Raw genomic sequence first — 15839 nt, 5'->3', positions numbered from 1 at the left:
ATGGCCACCTTAAGGTCTGCTATAGTGTGGCCAGGGAGGTTGAAGTGTTCTCCTACAGGTTTTTGTATATTGCCATTCCTAATATCTGATTTGTGTCCATTTATCCTTTTCTGTAGAGACTGTCCAGTTTGGCCGATGTACATAGCAGAGGGGCATTGCTGGCATATGATGGCGTATGTTACATTGGTGGACGTGCAGGTGAATGAACCGATGATGGTGTGGCTGATCTGGTTAGGTCCTGTGATGGTGTAGCTGATGTAGATATGTGGGCAGAGTTGGCATCGAGGTTTGTTGCATGGATTGGTTCCTGAGCTAGAGTTACTATGGTGCGGTGTGCAGTTACTGGTGAGGAGATTTGGATATCCATAATTCAAATAAGAAAAACACAAGACAAACAGGAAACAGTTATCAAAATTAACACCATTGAAATAAGAAAAATTAGTTGTGTCCTTTGGATAAGAATATACAGTCTAACATATATGATCATTTATCTAGGGTTATTTTCACCCCCAGATAATTTTGTGCATTTTGTTCCCCTGAATAAAGGTTTATCTAGTTATTTTTAAATGGAATTGTTCTCTGCTTACATTGAGGAGGTGGGGATTTCTCATTGTATAGTGTGTACATCACTGAGAGGAGCTCCAGATCTGCTGACTCCAAGGAGTTGGTTACATTGAAGCCAAAATACTGATGTTTGGAAGCAATCCTCTGGCAACTAGAATACTCTTCATGTGAAAGTCAGTTCATCAAGACTCTGTTCACATTTCATTGTAAACCCATAATTCTATTCTCTGAGCCTTTGTCCAAGCACACCAGTAGACGTAGGAATGGAGAGTCTCCTAGACTGAGGAAGCAGGGAAAGCAATAAAATGGAAAAGTTACATTTCAGGATGACCATTTAGATTCAAGAGGCCAAATTCAGCAAAAGCTGATGCAGGGAGATGTAAAATATCCTATGAATCAATCCGGTGGAGGGCAGAGTTTCTGCAACTGCTCTCTGAGAATGTGCTGGTTTGGGAAGAATTTTAATTCTGGCCAGGAGCTCTGCTATAAGGAACCTCTGAAGGGAGCCTTCTGCATTAGTGGCCTTTATGGCTAACTTGTCCATGACTCCCTAATAGGCAGCTTGCCCAAATTTTGGGTTCTGCTTGCCCATTATACTCCTATCCTTTGTAAGCGAGGTTGTGGTTGTTCTGCACTGGATCAACCCGCTCCTCCTTGATTCTCTCCCTCTTCCCTCTCACTTACACCACCATAAGCTGGAGATGAATTTGACCTCAGCTCTTTTCATATTGGAGCAGGATAAGCAAATTCTTGTTTGCATGTAGGCAAGATAATTAATTGGAGAAGAGAATGATCTCTGTATGTGAGTGGTGGGGCCTGTAGAAGGTACTCATGGTCACTGCCAGCCCCCATACAAGAGTAATTTGTGTGAAAACTAGAAGTGTAAATTCCAGTAAACCTTTCAAACAAGCAAACAAGAACCAAAACCACTACCTAATTCAAGAAGCAGAAGCTTCTAGGATTATTTTTGTAACAGGTATTCAAATCTGTTGATATTTAAAATGGCAAATTTTAAATATTTTAGCCTTTTCCAGTTTAACTGTCTAATAGATCCCTCAGTACATTTGTATAACAAGGCTACAGTTCAGTAATTGTCAGATCCTGCAGACACTCACTGCTGAGTATAGTACCAGGAGCGATCCCATTGACTGTCTCATAATAAACATTACTGTTGCTACTGGTTGTAGGATGGGGATCTAAGGAGGTTGTTTAAAAAACATTGTTTGGAGTATTTCAGAGATCTTGTTTGTTTTTTCTGTTGTAGGTGTGATGGACAGGTGACAAATTTTTCATTTTGTGTCAGGGAATCAGAATGACTGAGTGCTTCCTGCCTCCTACCAGCAGCCCCAGTGAACATCGCAGAGTGGAACACAGTGGGGTTCTTGCCCGTACCCCGAGCTCCGAAGAAATCAGCCCTACAAAATTCCCTGGATTATACCGGACTGGTGAGCCTTCACCACCTCATGACAATCTACATGAGCCTCCAGATATAGTGTCTGATGATGAAAAGGAGCATGGGAAGAAGAAAGGAAAATTTAAGAAAAAGGAGAAAAGAAGTGAGTAGGCAGCTTCTTACTCCATGTGTGTGATCTCTCTAACTCGGTGTTTCTCAGCCTGGGAGTCTGGGACGGGTTTGGGGGAGGGTCACAAGCAGGGCCTGCATTAGGGGGTGCGAAGCAGGGCAATTGCCTGGGGCAGCCCCACAAAACTAATTGACATGTTTCACAGGGCTGAAGCCTGGAGCCCTGAGTTTGAGATGGGGGTTGCAATTTTTGTGGGGGGAAGGGGATGGTGGAGGGTCCAAAAAAAATTTTAAATCCAAAAGGGGTCACCAACACACGCAGGTTGAGAAACACTGCTCTGACTCCTTTCTTTTCATGCCTAAATTTTGAACTATGTTTGCCTCTCTTAAAAAATACTTTGTTGTTTTTAAATATCTTACTTCTTTCTAGGAAAGCTAATGAGCAGGTTTATCCAAAGTCCAAGACACTGCTCGGTCAATTGTCTGGCAGTGGGTTCTCTCATTCCTCTCTCTTCTTTCAGACACATCCCTCGGAGTCTGAAGCGATAATTGGGTATGTCTTCACTGCAGAGTTAGCCCATGTGTTGCCCCTGAAGGTTCCATCCACAAAGGAAAACCTCTAACCTGGGTTTAAGTCCAAGTGAGCACAGCCGAACGTATAGGCATGAGCTTGGGTTTGGCTTCAGTCCAGGAACCAACCTGCTGTTAGCATGCTAATCCTGTCCCACAGTTCCACCTAGGCTGTACTTCCTTGTTTTAGTCCTCCATTCCTCTGCACTGCATTTTTAATCTCATGTGTAACTGCTCCAATTCTGCTGCACTTTCACAGCATTTGAACAGATATGCTATCAGAGAAATCCACCTCCTGTGCTGCCAGTTTGCCAGAAGCTGACACCAGCCCTCTGATAAAGGTTTTGTGTGATTATATCTGTAATTTGGGGAAATATATGCAAAATGACATGTGTTTAGTGGATGGGAAAGAAATGGAGAGGCAAAGGAATCAGTCCATTAGGTGTGAATTACTTTGGTTTGTAGACTGAATTTCTTAACAAGACAGGATGAGTGAGGCAATATCTTTTATTGGACCAACTTCTGTTGGTGAGAGAGACAAGCTTTCCAGCCACACACAGCTCTTCTTCAAGTCTGGGGCCATGTCTACATCTAAAATTTTGCAGCGCTGGTTGTTACAGCTGTATTAGTACAGCTGTATAGGGCCAGCGCTGCAGAGTGGCCACACTTACAGCAACCAGCGCTGCAAGTGGTGTTAGATGTGGCCACACTGCAGCGCTGTTGGGCGGCTTCAAGGGGGGTTCCGGGAACGAGAGAGCAAACCGGGAAAGGAGACCAGCTTCGCCGCGGTTTGCTCTCGCGTTCCCGGAGCCACCCTGCAAACTGCAGGGAAGGAGACCTGCTTGCTCGGCGGTTCGGGGAACGAGAGAGCAAACCGGGAAAGGAGACCAGCTTCGCCGCGGTTTGCTCTCGCGTTCCCGGAGCCACCCTGCAAACCGCAGGAAAGGAGACCTGCTTGCTCGGCGGTTCGGGGAACGAGAGAGCAAACCGGGAAAGGAGACCAGCTTCGCCGCGGTTTGCTCTCGCGTTCCCGGAGCCACCCTGCAAACCGCAGGGAAGGAGACCTGCTTGCTCGGCGGTTCGGGGAACGAGAGAGCAAACCGGGAAAGGAGACCAGCTTCGCCGCGGTTTGCTCTCGCGTTCCCCGAACCACCCTGCAAACCGCAAGGAAGGAGACCTGCTTGTTCGGGGAACGCGAGAGCAAACCAGGGAAGGAGACCAGCTTCGCCGCGGTTTGCTCTCGCGTTCCCCGAACCACCCTGCAAACCGCAGGGAAGGAGACCTGCTTGCTCGGGGTTCGGGGAACGCGAGAGCAAACCGGGGAAGGAGACCAGCTTGATTACCAGAGGCTTCCTCAGGTATGCTGGGATACCTGCTTATTCCACGGAGGTCAAGAAAAGCGCTGGTAAGTGTCTACACTTGATTACCAGCGCTGGATCACCAGCGCTGGATCCTCTACACCCGAGACAAAACGGGAGTACGGCCAGCGCTGCAAACAGGGAGTTGCAGCGCTGGTGATGCCCAGCAGATGTGTACACCTCCTAAGTTGCAGCGCTGTAACCCCCTCACCAGCGCTGCAACTTTGTGATGTAGACAAGCCCTTAGTTAAGCCTAGTCACATAGCCACAAATTATGGACCTAAGCATGAAATGGCATATATACTATTTTGTATATTATGGTGGTGCCCAAAATGAGCAAGCAAATTGCAAGATCAGCATCTTAAAAAACAGATGGAGAAAGGGAGGGGTAAAGCGGTGCTGTGGCATTCCCTGCCACAAAATCATTTTTTAAAACTTCAGCTTTCACAGCAAAAATTGTTTCTGGTCCTTACAGTTGTGAAGAAAATGGTAAAAACACAAAATGATTGTAAACTTGGTACAGTGATATCTTCCTGAGCCTTCAGACAGCCTAAAGCAATGGCTCAGAGAGAGATTAACTGCCTCACTCCCCACAATACATTGCTAAGGGCTTGTCTACATCACAAAGTTGCAGCGCTGGTGAGGGGGTTACAGCGCTGTAACTTAGGAGGTGTACACATCTGCAGGGCATCACCAGCGCTGCAACTCCCTGTTTGCAGCGCTGGCCGTACTCCCGTTTTGTCTCGGGTGTAGAGGATCCAGCGCTGGTGATCAAGTGTAGACAATTACCAGCGCTTTTCTTGACCTCCGTGGAATAAGCAGGTATCCCAGCATACCTGAGGAAGCCTCTCTGGTAATCAAGCAGGTATCCTTCCCCGCGGTTTGCTCCGGTGTTCTCCGAATCCCCCCCCCAAGCGGGTCTCCTTCCCAGCGGTTTGCAGGGGGGTTCGGGGAACGCGAGAGCAAACCGCGGGGAAGCAGGTCTCCTTCCCCGGTTTGCTCTCGCGTTCCCCGAACCCCCGTGCAAGTAGGTCTCCTTCCCCGCACCCCCGAGCAAGCAGGTCTCCTTCCCCGCCGTTTGCAGGGGGGTTCGGGGAATGCGAGAGCAAACCGCGGGGAAGGAGATCTGCTTGCTCAGGGGTTCGGGGAACGCGAGAGCAAACCGCAGGGAAGGAGATCTGCTTGCTTGGGGGTTCGGGGAACGCGAGAGCAAACCGCGGGGAAGCAGGTCTCCTTCCCCGGTTTGCTCTCGCGTTCCCCGAACCCCCGTGCAAGCAGGTCTCCTTCCCCGCCGTTTGCAGGGGGGTTCAGGGAACGCGAGAGCAAACCGTGGGGAAGGAGATCTGCTTGCTCGGGGGTTCGGGGAACGCGAGAGCAAACCGCGGGGAAGGAGACCTGCTTGCTCGGGGGTTCGGGGAACAGTGGAGCAAAACCGGGGAAGGAGACCTGCTTTCCCGCGGTTTGCTCTCGCGTTCCCCGAACCCCCCTTGAAGCCGCCCAACAGCGCTGCAGTGTGGCCACATCTAACACCACTTGCAGCGCTGGTTGCTGTAAGTGTGGCCACTCTGCAGCGCTGGCCCTATACAGCTGTACTAATACAGCTGTAACAACCAGCGCTGCAAAATTGTAGATGTAGACATACCCTAAGTCTGAAACCTAAAGATGACAGTTTAAATGTCAGTACTTCCAACTATTCACTGCTGTTCATTTTGTCAGAAACATTCAATTAACGTGCTTACTCCACAATCGCTAACTACACCTCTACTCCAATATAACGCAGTCCTCGGGAGACAAAAAAGCTCACCGTGTTATAGGTGAGACCGCGTTACATCAAACTTGCTTTGCCCTTCCTCGTTCCCTGACTGCCCCCTCCAGAGATCCCCATCCCTAATCACCCCCAGGATCCCACCCACTACCACCCGCCCGTCTCCTGACTGCTCCGACTCCTATCCACCCCCATCCCCCCACCCCCTGACACGCACTCACCGGCAACGGCGGGAAGTGGAGCATCCCGGCCCCAGTCCGCTCCACTCTGCCAGCTCCCAGCCGTGTCGCTCCGCTTCCAGCTGTCAGTGAGTTCGGGGAGGTTGGGGAAAGTGGAGCGACGCGGCCCCAGCCTGCTCCGCTTTCCTTGCCCCGGCCCCAGCTGTGTCGCTAGGTGGTGGCTGGGGAAAGGTCCTGCACTCACCTGTGACGGGAAGTGGAGCGCCACAGCTGGGAGCTGGCCGAGTGGAGCTGGCTGGGGCTGGGCTGCTCTGCTTCCTGCTGCCAGTGAATGCAGGGAGTTTGGGGAAAGGACAATCCTCGCACTCACCTGCGTTGGGAAGCGGAGCACTGCGGTTGGAAACTGGCAGAGTGGAGTGGGCTGGGGCCGGGCTGCTCCACTTCCACCGCTGCTGGTGAGTGCAGGGGGGATCCCTTCCCCTAAGCCACCTCCCCCGAGCGACATGGCTGGGGCCAGGGCGACGGAAGCAAAGCGGGCTGCTCTCGGCCCTCCACTAATCCCCTGGGCCACTGTGGGACTGCGGGGCCCCCAAAAGTGCCCTCCCACAGCTCCTACCCCTCAGAGCCTGAGGGGGGCAGCCCCTGACCACCCCCGAGACCCTCTGCCCCTTATCGAACCCCTTGGCCCCGGCCTGGCCCGGCACCCTTAACATGCTGCTCAGAGCAGTGTGTCAGAGCTTTACTGCATTGTATGCAAACCCGCGTTATATCAGGGCGCGTTATATTGGCATAAAGGTATACTTCCCTCGGTGCTAAAAGCATCGCCTTCACCAGTAACTACTTATATGACACACAGTTAGATCTTGTCAATAAAAACTTGTCATTGAAAACATGATGACAGCATAAAGTTCAGTCAACTCATATTAAAATGCACACAGGGACTACTGTACTTGTAATATTCAGATTCATAGATTCATAGATTCATAGATTCTAGGACTGGAAGGGACCTCGAGAGGTCATCGAGTCCAGTCCCCTGCCCTCATGGCAGGACCAAATACTGTCTAGACCATCCCTAATAGACATTTATCTAACCTACTCTTAAATATCTCCAGAGATGGAGATTCCACAACTTCCCTAGGCAATCTATTCCAGTGTTTAACTACCCTGACAGTTAGGAACTTTTTCCTAATGTCCAACCTAAATCTCCCTTGCTGCAGTTTAAGCCCATTGCTTCTTGTTCTATCATTGGAGGCTAATGTGAACAAGTTTTCTCCCTCCTCCTGATGACACCCTTTTAGATACCTGAAAACTGATATCAGGTCCCCTCTCAGTCTTCTCTTTTCCAAACTAAATAAACCCAGTTCCTTCAGCCTTCCTTCATAGGTCATGTTCTCAAGACCTTTAATCATTCTTGTTGCTCTTCTCTGGACCTTCTCCAATTTCTCCACATCTTTCTTGAAATGCGGTGCCCAGAACTGGACACAATACTCCAGTTGAGGCCTAACCAGCGCAGAGTAAAGCGGAAGAATGACTTCTCGTGTCTTGTTTACAACACACCTGTTAATGCATCCCAGAATCACGTTTGCTTTTTTTGCAACAGTATCACACTGTTCACTCATATTAAGCTTGTGGTCCACTATGACCCCTAGATCTCTTTCTGCCATACTCCTTCCTAGACAGTCTCTTCCCATTCTGTATGTGTGAAACTGATTGTTCCTTCCTAAGTGGAGCACTTTGCATTTATCTTTATTGAACTTCATCCTGTTTACCTCAGACCATTTCTCCAATTTGTCCAGATCATTTTGAATTTTGACCCTGTCCTCCAGAGCAGTTGCAATCCCTTCCAGTTTGGTATCGTCCGCAAACTTAATAAGCGTACTTTCTATGCCAACATCTAAATCGTTGATGAAGATATTGAACAGAACAGGTCCCAAAACAGACCCCTGCGGAACCCCACTTGTTATACCTTTCCAGCAGGATTGGGAGCCATTAACAACTACTCTCTGAGTACGGTTATCCAGCCAGTTATGCACCCACCTTATAGTAGCCCCATCTAAATTGTACTTTCCTAGCTTATCTATAAGAATATCATGCGAAACTGTATCAAATGCCTTACTAAAGTCTAGGTATATCATATTTAATTAAATGGTAAGAAACCTTAACGCAGAGTTAAGGTAGCCCAGTGGTAGCACGTATCCTTCCAGAATGTCGAGTTTCAGCGAAACTCAAACTTCTGAAAACCAGAAAATACAGAGTTAAGGTAAATACCCATGCAACCTTAACTTTGCCCTCTGGAGCTGGCGGGAGCCACTGGGAATTATCTGTGTCATGCTGTCTTGCCTGGCTCATGACCATGAGTACCAGCCTCAGGGCAGACTATCAAAAAGCAGGGCACAGACACCCTAAACTGATTGTATGTTCTATAATTAGATTTCACTAACCTGGTAACAAGTGTGAACTTTGAAAGCACTGTAACAGTCTTATCATGGAGTCACAGACCGTCCCCTTGGGCATCTATGTTGGCGATCGCTGCAAGTTGGACTATGTGATAGATTATAAGTGGGCAAACTGTGGCCCACGGGCTGTGTCCAGCCGTCAGAGCTTTTAATCCAGCCCTCAAGCTCCACTGCTCCGCTCCAGCACTCCCGCCGGGGAGCGGGGTCAGGGGCATGCCCCATTCCACCAGTCCATGTTCTCCTAATCTTTCTGAACCGGTCTCTCATATTTCAAACTTGTAAGTAACAGCCAGGCAAGGCTTGTTAGTTTTATCTTAGTTTTCTCAACTTGTAAATGTTCCTTTTTGCTAAGAGGATTTACCTCTGTTTGCTGTAACTTTGAACCTAAGGCTAAAGGGAGTTCCTCTGGACTCTATGAATCTGATTACCCTGTAAAGTTATTTTCCACCCTGATTTTGCAGAGATTATTTTTACCTTTCTTTCTTTAATTAAAAGCTTTCTTTTTAAGAACCTGATTGATTTTTCCTTGTTTTAAGATCCAAGGGGATTGGATCTGGACTCACCAGGAATTGGTGGCGGAAAGGAGGGGGGATGGTTAAATTCTCCTTGTGTTAAGATCCAAGGGATTGGATCAGTGTTCACCAGGACTTTGGTGAAGAAGTCTCTCAAGCCTATCCAGGGAAGGGAGTTAGTATTTGGGAGTGGTGGCAGCAAAACCTGATCTAAGCTGATAATTACATGCAGGTCCTCATCTGTACTCCAAAGTCCAGAGTGGGGAAAGAACCTTGAGAGAAACAAACTTGTGTTGTCCCTGTTTGAACATGAATTGTTAATTTCTTGAGCATTCATCGCCCACCATACAATTTCCATACCCAGATGTGGCCCTTATGCCAAAAAGTTTGCCCAGCCCGTGATAGATGATCACTTTACACCAAAAATACCAACAATTTTCAGGTTACTCCCTGTCACTATCCTCAGGTCAGTTGTACTCAGATCTCAAACCAAAGACAATGCCTGTAGCCAATGCTGTAATAAACTAACTAAAGCTTTGTTAACTAAGAAAAGAAATGAGTTACTTACAAAGTTAAAACAGGAAACATTTACAGGCCAATGAGTTACAGTCTTAGATTAAAAAAGGTAATATAAGCTTCTATAATAAGCAGTTTTGTATGTCCTTAGGGCTGACTCAGGAGAATCTCTTGTTTAGGAATCTTTGCCTTTCAGAGTCCAGACAGTATAAAAACCCAGTTTCTCCTTTTCAGGGATTTTTGTCCCTTTCACCCCAGAATCCAAACAGATGGGATGAGTTCATGTGCAGGTCTCCCCTTCCTGCAAGGAGTGAGGAGTGCAGTCAACAATGTGCTTTGATGCTACCCAGTGCCCCCTTTGCCTTCAGTGGGCCATCTTGTATGCAGGACAAGCACTTTACCTTAATTAATGCTGCTTTTCCTGTTTGGTGAGTTACACAATTATAGTGGTTTTACAATGCACTATAACTTTATACTATGGGATACAGTTGTTATAAGTACAATTAATACCTGCAGCATCCTGTAAGCGTTCCATAAAGTCTAAACACTAAACATGTTCATATAACACTAATATCTCTTTTAATTATACTAACCCACAAATGTGCCAGACTCTGTTTTCAGCTATGCATTTGTCAGTGTTCAGTGAGGCCTTAGGCATGAGCTGGTATCCGGTCTGCCAGCATCACAGTCTGCATGCATTTCAGCTGCATTCATTATGTGATGTATAGCTGTATAGTGGAGGGAAAAGTGGAGCTGCTCGGAAGAGCTGTGATTGTGATATGAAGAGATCTGGGTCTGAGTCCCCCATATGTATTATCAAAGGAAGGAGGTGCATGTGTATCTTGAGGTTCCAACCTGCATTATTTCAATACAGAATGATATAAGTTGTTTCCGTAACAGGGCACTGGGGTCGTCTTGCCATGGGTGTTGTCATTAGTGAAGTGGGATATGAGTGCAATCTGTGGATTTATTAATGGGTAGGGGAAGGTATAGGTTTAGGTAGTATCCTGTGTGCAGATGTGAAGGGGTTGTAAGAGGGTATGAAGTGGTTGTTAAATTTTCAAGGGTGGTATTCTGTCAGGGGAATAGGCTCAATGTTTAACTGTAGGAGGTGCAGGTAGCACCAGTCCATACAGTGAAGAGGCGGAGTGTATGTGTGTGTTATGGGCATTGTGTATGAGGCACTGATCAAAAAGGATACAGTTAAGGCTGTGTGGGTGTTTACCAGGTGCAACCACTTCAGAATTCTCTCCAATTTTCTGTAGACTGGACTCATAGAATATGGGGGTTTTGCATGTGCATCTTGAGAAATGTTAGATCCTTTTAAAGTATTTCCCTTCTCAAGGCCAAAACCAAGATTGTAGGGTTCAACTAACAGTAAGGTCTTCTGGAGGCCCTGCCCCTCCCCCAACAATCTCTTTTCCCACAAGCAGGTGTTCCCTTTATTCCTCTTGCCCCCACTTGTAACCTTGTGTGGAAGCCCAGTGGTCTGCAACTCCTCCTTTTCAGTATCTTCAGGTTTTCATTTTCAGTTGTCAAGGATGAAGCTTTCCCCCATTCCATTCTGAGTTGAGTTCTTGAAGCAGTGAAAGAGTAGTTCTCTCTGCAAGCCGATTCAATCCTTCATCTCTCTGTGAAGCGTCAACAGAGATGGACATTATGATGATAGGTTTTGTGAGGTGGACACTTGTCTATTAAGAATTGGATGAGACCAACTCATCTTGCTCAGCTAACATTTGATTTCTGCCAAGCCAATGTGGTGTTGAACAATGTCTTAGAAGAAAAGCTCTGTATACTGTTTTAGACTTGCGAGATATAAAGTCCCTCTGATTCTCATACTTTGTGTCAGGCTGTCTAGAGTGGCTCACAACTCACAGGGCCGACTGTTAAGAAGCAGAGCACAAACCCCAAATTGGTTGTGAGTTCTATAATTAGATTTCACCAACCAAGTATCAACTGTGAACTCCTCAAGCACTATAACAATCTTAATGTGGAGTCATAACAGTCCCCTTGGGTACTCTGGTCTATTTTGCCACCCAGGCAAATTTACCTTTGTGATAGATGATCCCTTACACCAAAAATATTTAGATTAGTCCCAGTCCCAAAGGTCCAGTCACTTATCCCAGGTCAGTTGTACCTCAGATGTCACACTAAAGACAACACTTGTAGCCAATCCTATAATTAACTAAAGATTTATTAACTAGGTAAAAAAATCAGTTATTGACACAGTTAAAGCAGGTAAGCATACATACACAAATGAGATACTTTTTGAAACTTAAGACTAATAGAAGCTGCTGCAATATCCAAGGTTTGTTTGTCCTTTACAGCTAATCTGAGCTAAGCAGCTTGGGGATCTCTTGCTTATGCTTAGAAATATTTTCCTCTCCAAATGCCAAGCAGCATAGTGATACAGTTCCTTCTGGTCAGGGATTTTCATACCCTTCCCCTAGAGTTCAAATAGTTGTGCAAGTTTTTGTGCCTGTATCTCTTCATGGGTGTAGGGGAGAGGAAGGAGGGATAGGATCAGTGAAGTCTTTGTCCTTTGATGGTTGGCTGATTTGGTTTCAGTGGGCCGCTGTGGAGGAACAGCACTTTGCATTAATTAATGCTTCTTTCCTATTTGGTGAATTACACAGTTACAGGGGTTTACAAACACTCAATATAACTTTATACCATGGGTAAAGCTAAATTTTAGTCACTGGTATTTTTAATAAGTTATAAACAGGTCACGGGCCATAAACAAAAATTCACGGGCCCGTGACCGGTCCATGACTTTTTTCCTGGGCGGGGGGCCTTGGGTGCTCAGGGGGCACGGCATTCTGGGGGCACCATGGGTGCTGGGGGAGGTGGCCTGGGACCCCTGCTGGTACTGAGGGAGAGGGAGGCCGGACCATGGCGCACAGCCCAGGACCCCCACTGGTACTGGGGAAGGGAGAGGTTGGTGGGGCTGGCAGGGGCTTCCTAACTGGCTCCGTGTTCCTGCAGCTCCTAGGTGGCAGGGACCAGGGCAGGGGCTCTGCTACTCCCACAAGTGCTGGCAGCCGCAACTAATGTGAGCTATGGGGTGGGGCCTCCGCTGCCTCAGAGCTATTGGGGGGCCATGCCAGTAGAAGCTAGGAAAATCCCCCACCCTAAGGTAAGTGCCCCCCGCACTCCCCAGCCCCATGTCCCTAGCCCTGACCCCCCCGCCCCGACACCCAAACTGCTGTTGCTGGCCCAGGGGCTGCCTGGCTCGGGCAGCTCTTGAGCCAGCACCAGCCGCTGCAAAAGTCATGGAGGTCATGGAAAGTCACGGAATCCGTGACCTCCATGACGCTCGCAGCCTTAACCATGGGATACAGATGTTACATGTGAGATCAGTAAATGTAGCACTCTACAAGCATTTCATCAAGTCTGAACACTAAACACATTCTTATAAACTTAACATCTGTTTTAACAATGCTAACACACAGGTTGGTTTCCAGCTCTGCGTTTGACATTGTTCAGTAAAGCCGAGTCTGCCAGCATCACCCCTTTATGTTCATTATCTCTTCTAAGCCATGGCTACACTATGGCACCACAGCCATGATGTCGCAGCTGTGCCCCGGTAGCAACATAGGGTAGATCAGTGGTCCCCAACCTTTTTCGTCTGGCAGGCACCAGACGAAGGACCATGGCGGCAGTCGAGCATCTGCCGAAATGCCACCGAAATTCAGCGGTGACTCCTCTGGATGACGCTGCTTGTCGGTGGCAAGCAGCATCATCCAGAGGCAGCGATGCCGGAATGCCACTGAATGTCGGTGGATGCTCGACCGCTGGCCAGGATGCGGGCGCATTTAGATGCACCCGTGGACATCGTATTGGGGACCCCTGGGGTAGATGCTTCTCACGTAGATGGAAAGTGTTTTTCCAGCAGTAGAGTTAATCCATCTTTCTGTCGACCTAGCTGTGTCTGCACCAGTGATTCAGTCAACCTAACTATACTGCCCAGGGCTCACATTTTTCACAGCTGTGAGTAATGTAGCTAGGTTGATCTAATTTTTAAATGTAGACCAGGCCTTAGTGTGTGGATTTGTACTTTTGCTTTGTGACATTTTCTTTGCTGGGAGAAACTGCTATGAATGTAGGTTTTGCTTTGCTTTTCTAAAATTAATAAAATCCTTTACAATGAAAAGAAAATAAAGCAAAGCACTTACTTCAATTTCTGGTGCTCCCCACACCCAAGGGAGAACAGTAGCCTGAATGTGACCTTACACTCAGGAGTTCTTTATGTATTAAATAACACAATTGTGGAGTGACCTACTTGTAAGTTCATTACCAAATTTTGGCACAAGTCTAGTAGCTCTTGTCAGTTGAAATTCTAGTAGTAGACAAATTGGGGGGCAAGAGGGGAAATGAAAAAAGTCATTACAGAAGCTAAATATGCATGCATCTCTGTTCCATCCTTATTTTTAAGAGGCCTATATATGTTGATGTAGAATCATTGACAAATTGAAGCCATGCTTTTTTATGTAGATATAGAAGTATAGATATTATGTGTATTTACATCAGGGTCACACATAAGATCAGTGTACTCATAACTTCCTTCTGTTCTAAACTTGTTTTTCATCTACCTCTTCTTGCTTACTTAAAATGGACCTACATATTTTTAAATCAATTAATTATAGAGACACATGCAGAATGCCCCAAAGAGCTAAAATAAGAGGGCTGTTCACCTCATGAATGATTTAAAATATTTATTTGTTCAAACACCTCACCCACTTAACATGTATATCTGCCCCCCCTGTGATAGATTGCAGTTCTGTAGAATGCAAGATTTCACTTTAAAAATAAAATAAAATGAACTCTTAGCACTTATCGTACAGAGAGCCTTCCAAACATGGAGAGTATAACCAACAAAGGAGCTGTCTTCATGAGACAACAGAAAAACTGAAACATTGGCTCTAAGAGATGTTAACTGTCTCCATTCATCTCAGTATTATAATTTAAGCCTATAAACTACACTGTATGAGTCAGATTTAGCTTGTATTGCACAGTTATGCAACTCTCTACACAAATTGAGTTAATCATTTATCCGAGGGATTAAAGGATAGAAATAGTGGTTGGCCTAAAAGTGTCCATAACCACTCTTTGACTAATGGTGACTGTAATAAAGTAATCTTATTAACTAAAGTTTAGCTGCTACATGCTGAGCACGTTTTCTCCTGGAGAGATCTGCAAACCTCCCATTGTTATCAGTGGGATTTCTTCTGAGGATCATGGGTAGTATATGTTACTGAACTTGGAGACTTTACACACACACACACCCAAATTAAAATATGAAATTTGACCCTCTTCACAGAATGAGTTTAACTTGACTGCTTTTAACATAAGACTCTGATCCCTTGAAGCCAGGGCACACCACTTTCACCAGCATGCACTGTGCTGGTGCTGTTACATTAACCAGTTAGTCCCCCGGGAACATGGAGTATTTTTGAGGGAATTAAAGGAGGGGTGTGCTGGTCAAGTAATTGCAGTTTATTGAGTATTCCTCAGTTCTATATATTTAAAATATTTTATACCCGTTACATTTTTGGGATTTGAATATAAAAACTTTGCAAAAACTATATTGTCTATAGAGCAGCTTGGGGAAGCTGCCATCGAGCCTGTCTAAATTATGCTGGGGGCTCCTCTAGCCCTTGGAGCAGCCCAAGATCAGAAGGGCACAAGGCGGTTTAAATCCATTTTAGCTCTGTGAGTGCAATCATACAATGTCTCACACGGCGCCTGCTCTGAGGACCTCACAAGCCAAGTAGTTAAAAAAAAAAAAAAATTATAAAAGCATGTCCATTAAGAAATGGCACTTGACTTAACTCTGTCCTTTCCTCATGCAAATAATAGGCCAGTTTCATGTTCCAGGAGTTTTTGACTAATGGAACAATATCAGGAAAACCTCATTCAGGAGCATCACATCAGAGCTTAGAGCTGATTATCCTCAGCTTTCGGGGAACCTAAAAACTACATATTGCATGTAAAATCTCTCCTTTGTTGAACACATTTCTTGTTTACTTTATTTAGCTCTTCGGAGTATTGAGCATGTAAACCTATAATTAGTTGGCTTAAAAAAAAAAACCTTCCAATCCACCTTTAAAGATTTTCCTGTTCTTGCCTAGAGGATAGGCAGGGCTAGTTGCAGAGGTGTAGCTTATAAAAACTCTTGTGCATATAGTTCAGAGACAATACCTTGTATTTTGCAGCTGAAGTATGGTGTTATTAGGCTGTGACTTTGGAGCTGCAGTCTCTCATAGGCTACATAAGGCAAACATAGAACTGCAATAATAGATATGTCAGTACAGTTGGAAAAGTAAGATTCCCCCCTTTTAATATCTTGATCTGAGGCTAAAATTTAATAATTTCATACTCCTCTTAAGAAGATTCT

At 46.1% G+C, this 15839-nt stretch overlaps 1 protein-coding gene across 7 annotated transcripts in view; it reads left to right on the top strand.

Moving 5' to 3' along the window:
- Window positions 1-15839, top strand: part of RALBP1 (ralA binding protein 1) — a 57954-nt gene that overhangs the window by 22046 nt on the left and 20069 nt on the right. For 3 of the 7 annotated variants that reach the window (XM_030552763.1, XM_030552760.1, XM_030552761.1), the window contains exon 2: window positions 1829-2120. In XM_030552763.1, coding sequence (XP_030408623.1) covers window positions 1877-2120 — 244 coding nt within the window. In that variant the 5' untranslated portion in view covers window positions 1829-1876. Of the gene's footprint in view, window positions 1-157; window positions 199-1828; window positions 2121-9753; window positions 9871-15839 lie in introns of those variants that run through there. The other 4 variants (XM_030552762.1, XM_030552764.1, XM_030552766.1 and 1 more) reach the window with 4 other exon arrangements.

The sequence above is a fragment of the Gopherus evgoodei genome, chromosome 2 (assembly GCF_007399415.2).
Source record: "Gopherus evgoodei ecotype Sinaloan lineage chromosome 2, rGopEvg1_v1.p, whole genome shotgun sequence".
NCBI lineage: Eukaryota > Metazoa > Chordata > Testudines > Testudinidae > Gopherus > Gopherus evgoodei.
Note: the sequence above shows the minus strand (reverse complement) of the source record. Positions and strands in the feature narration are given on the sequence as shown.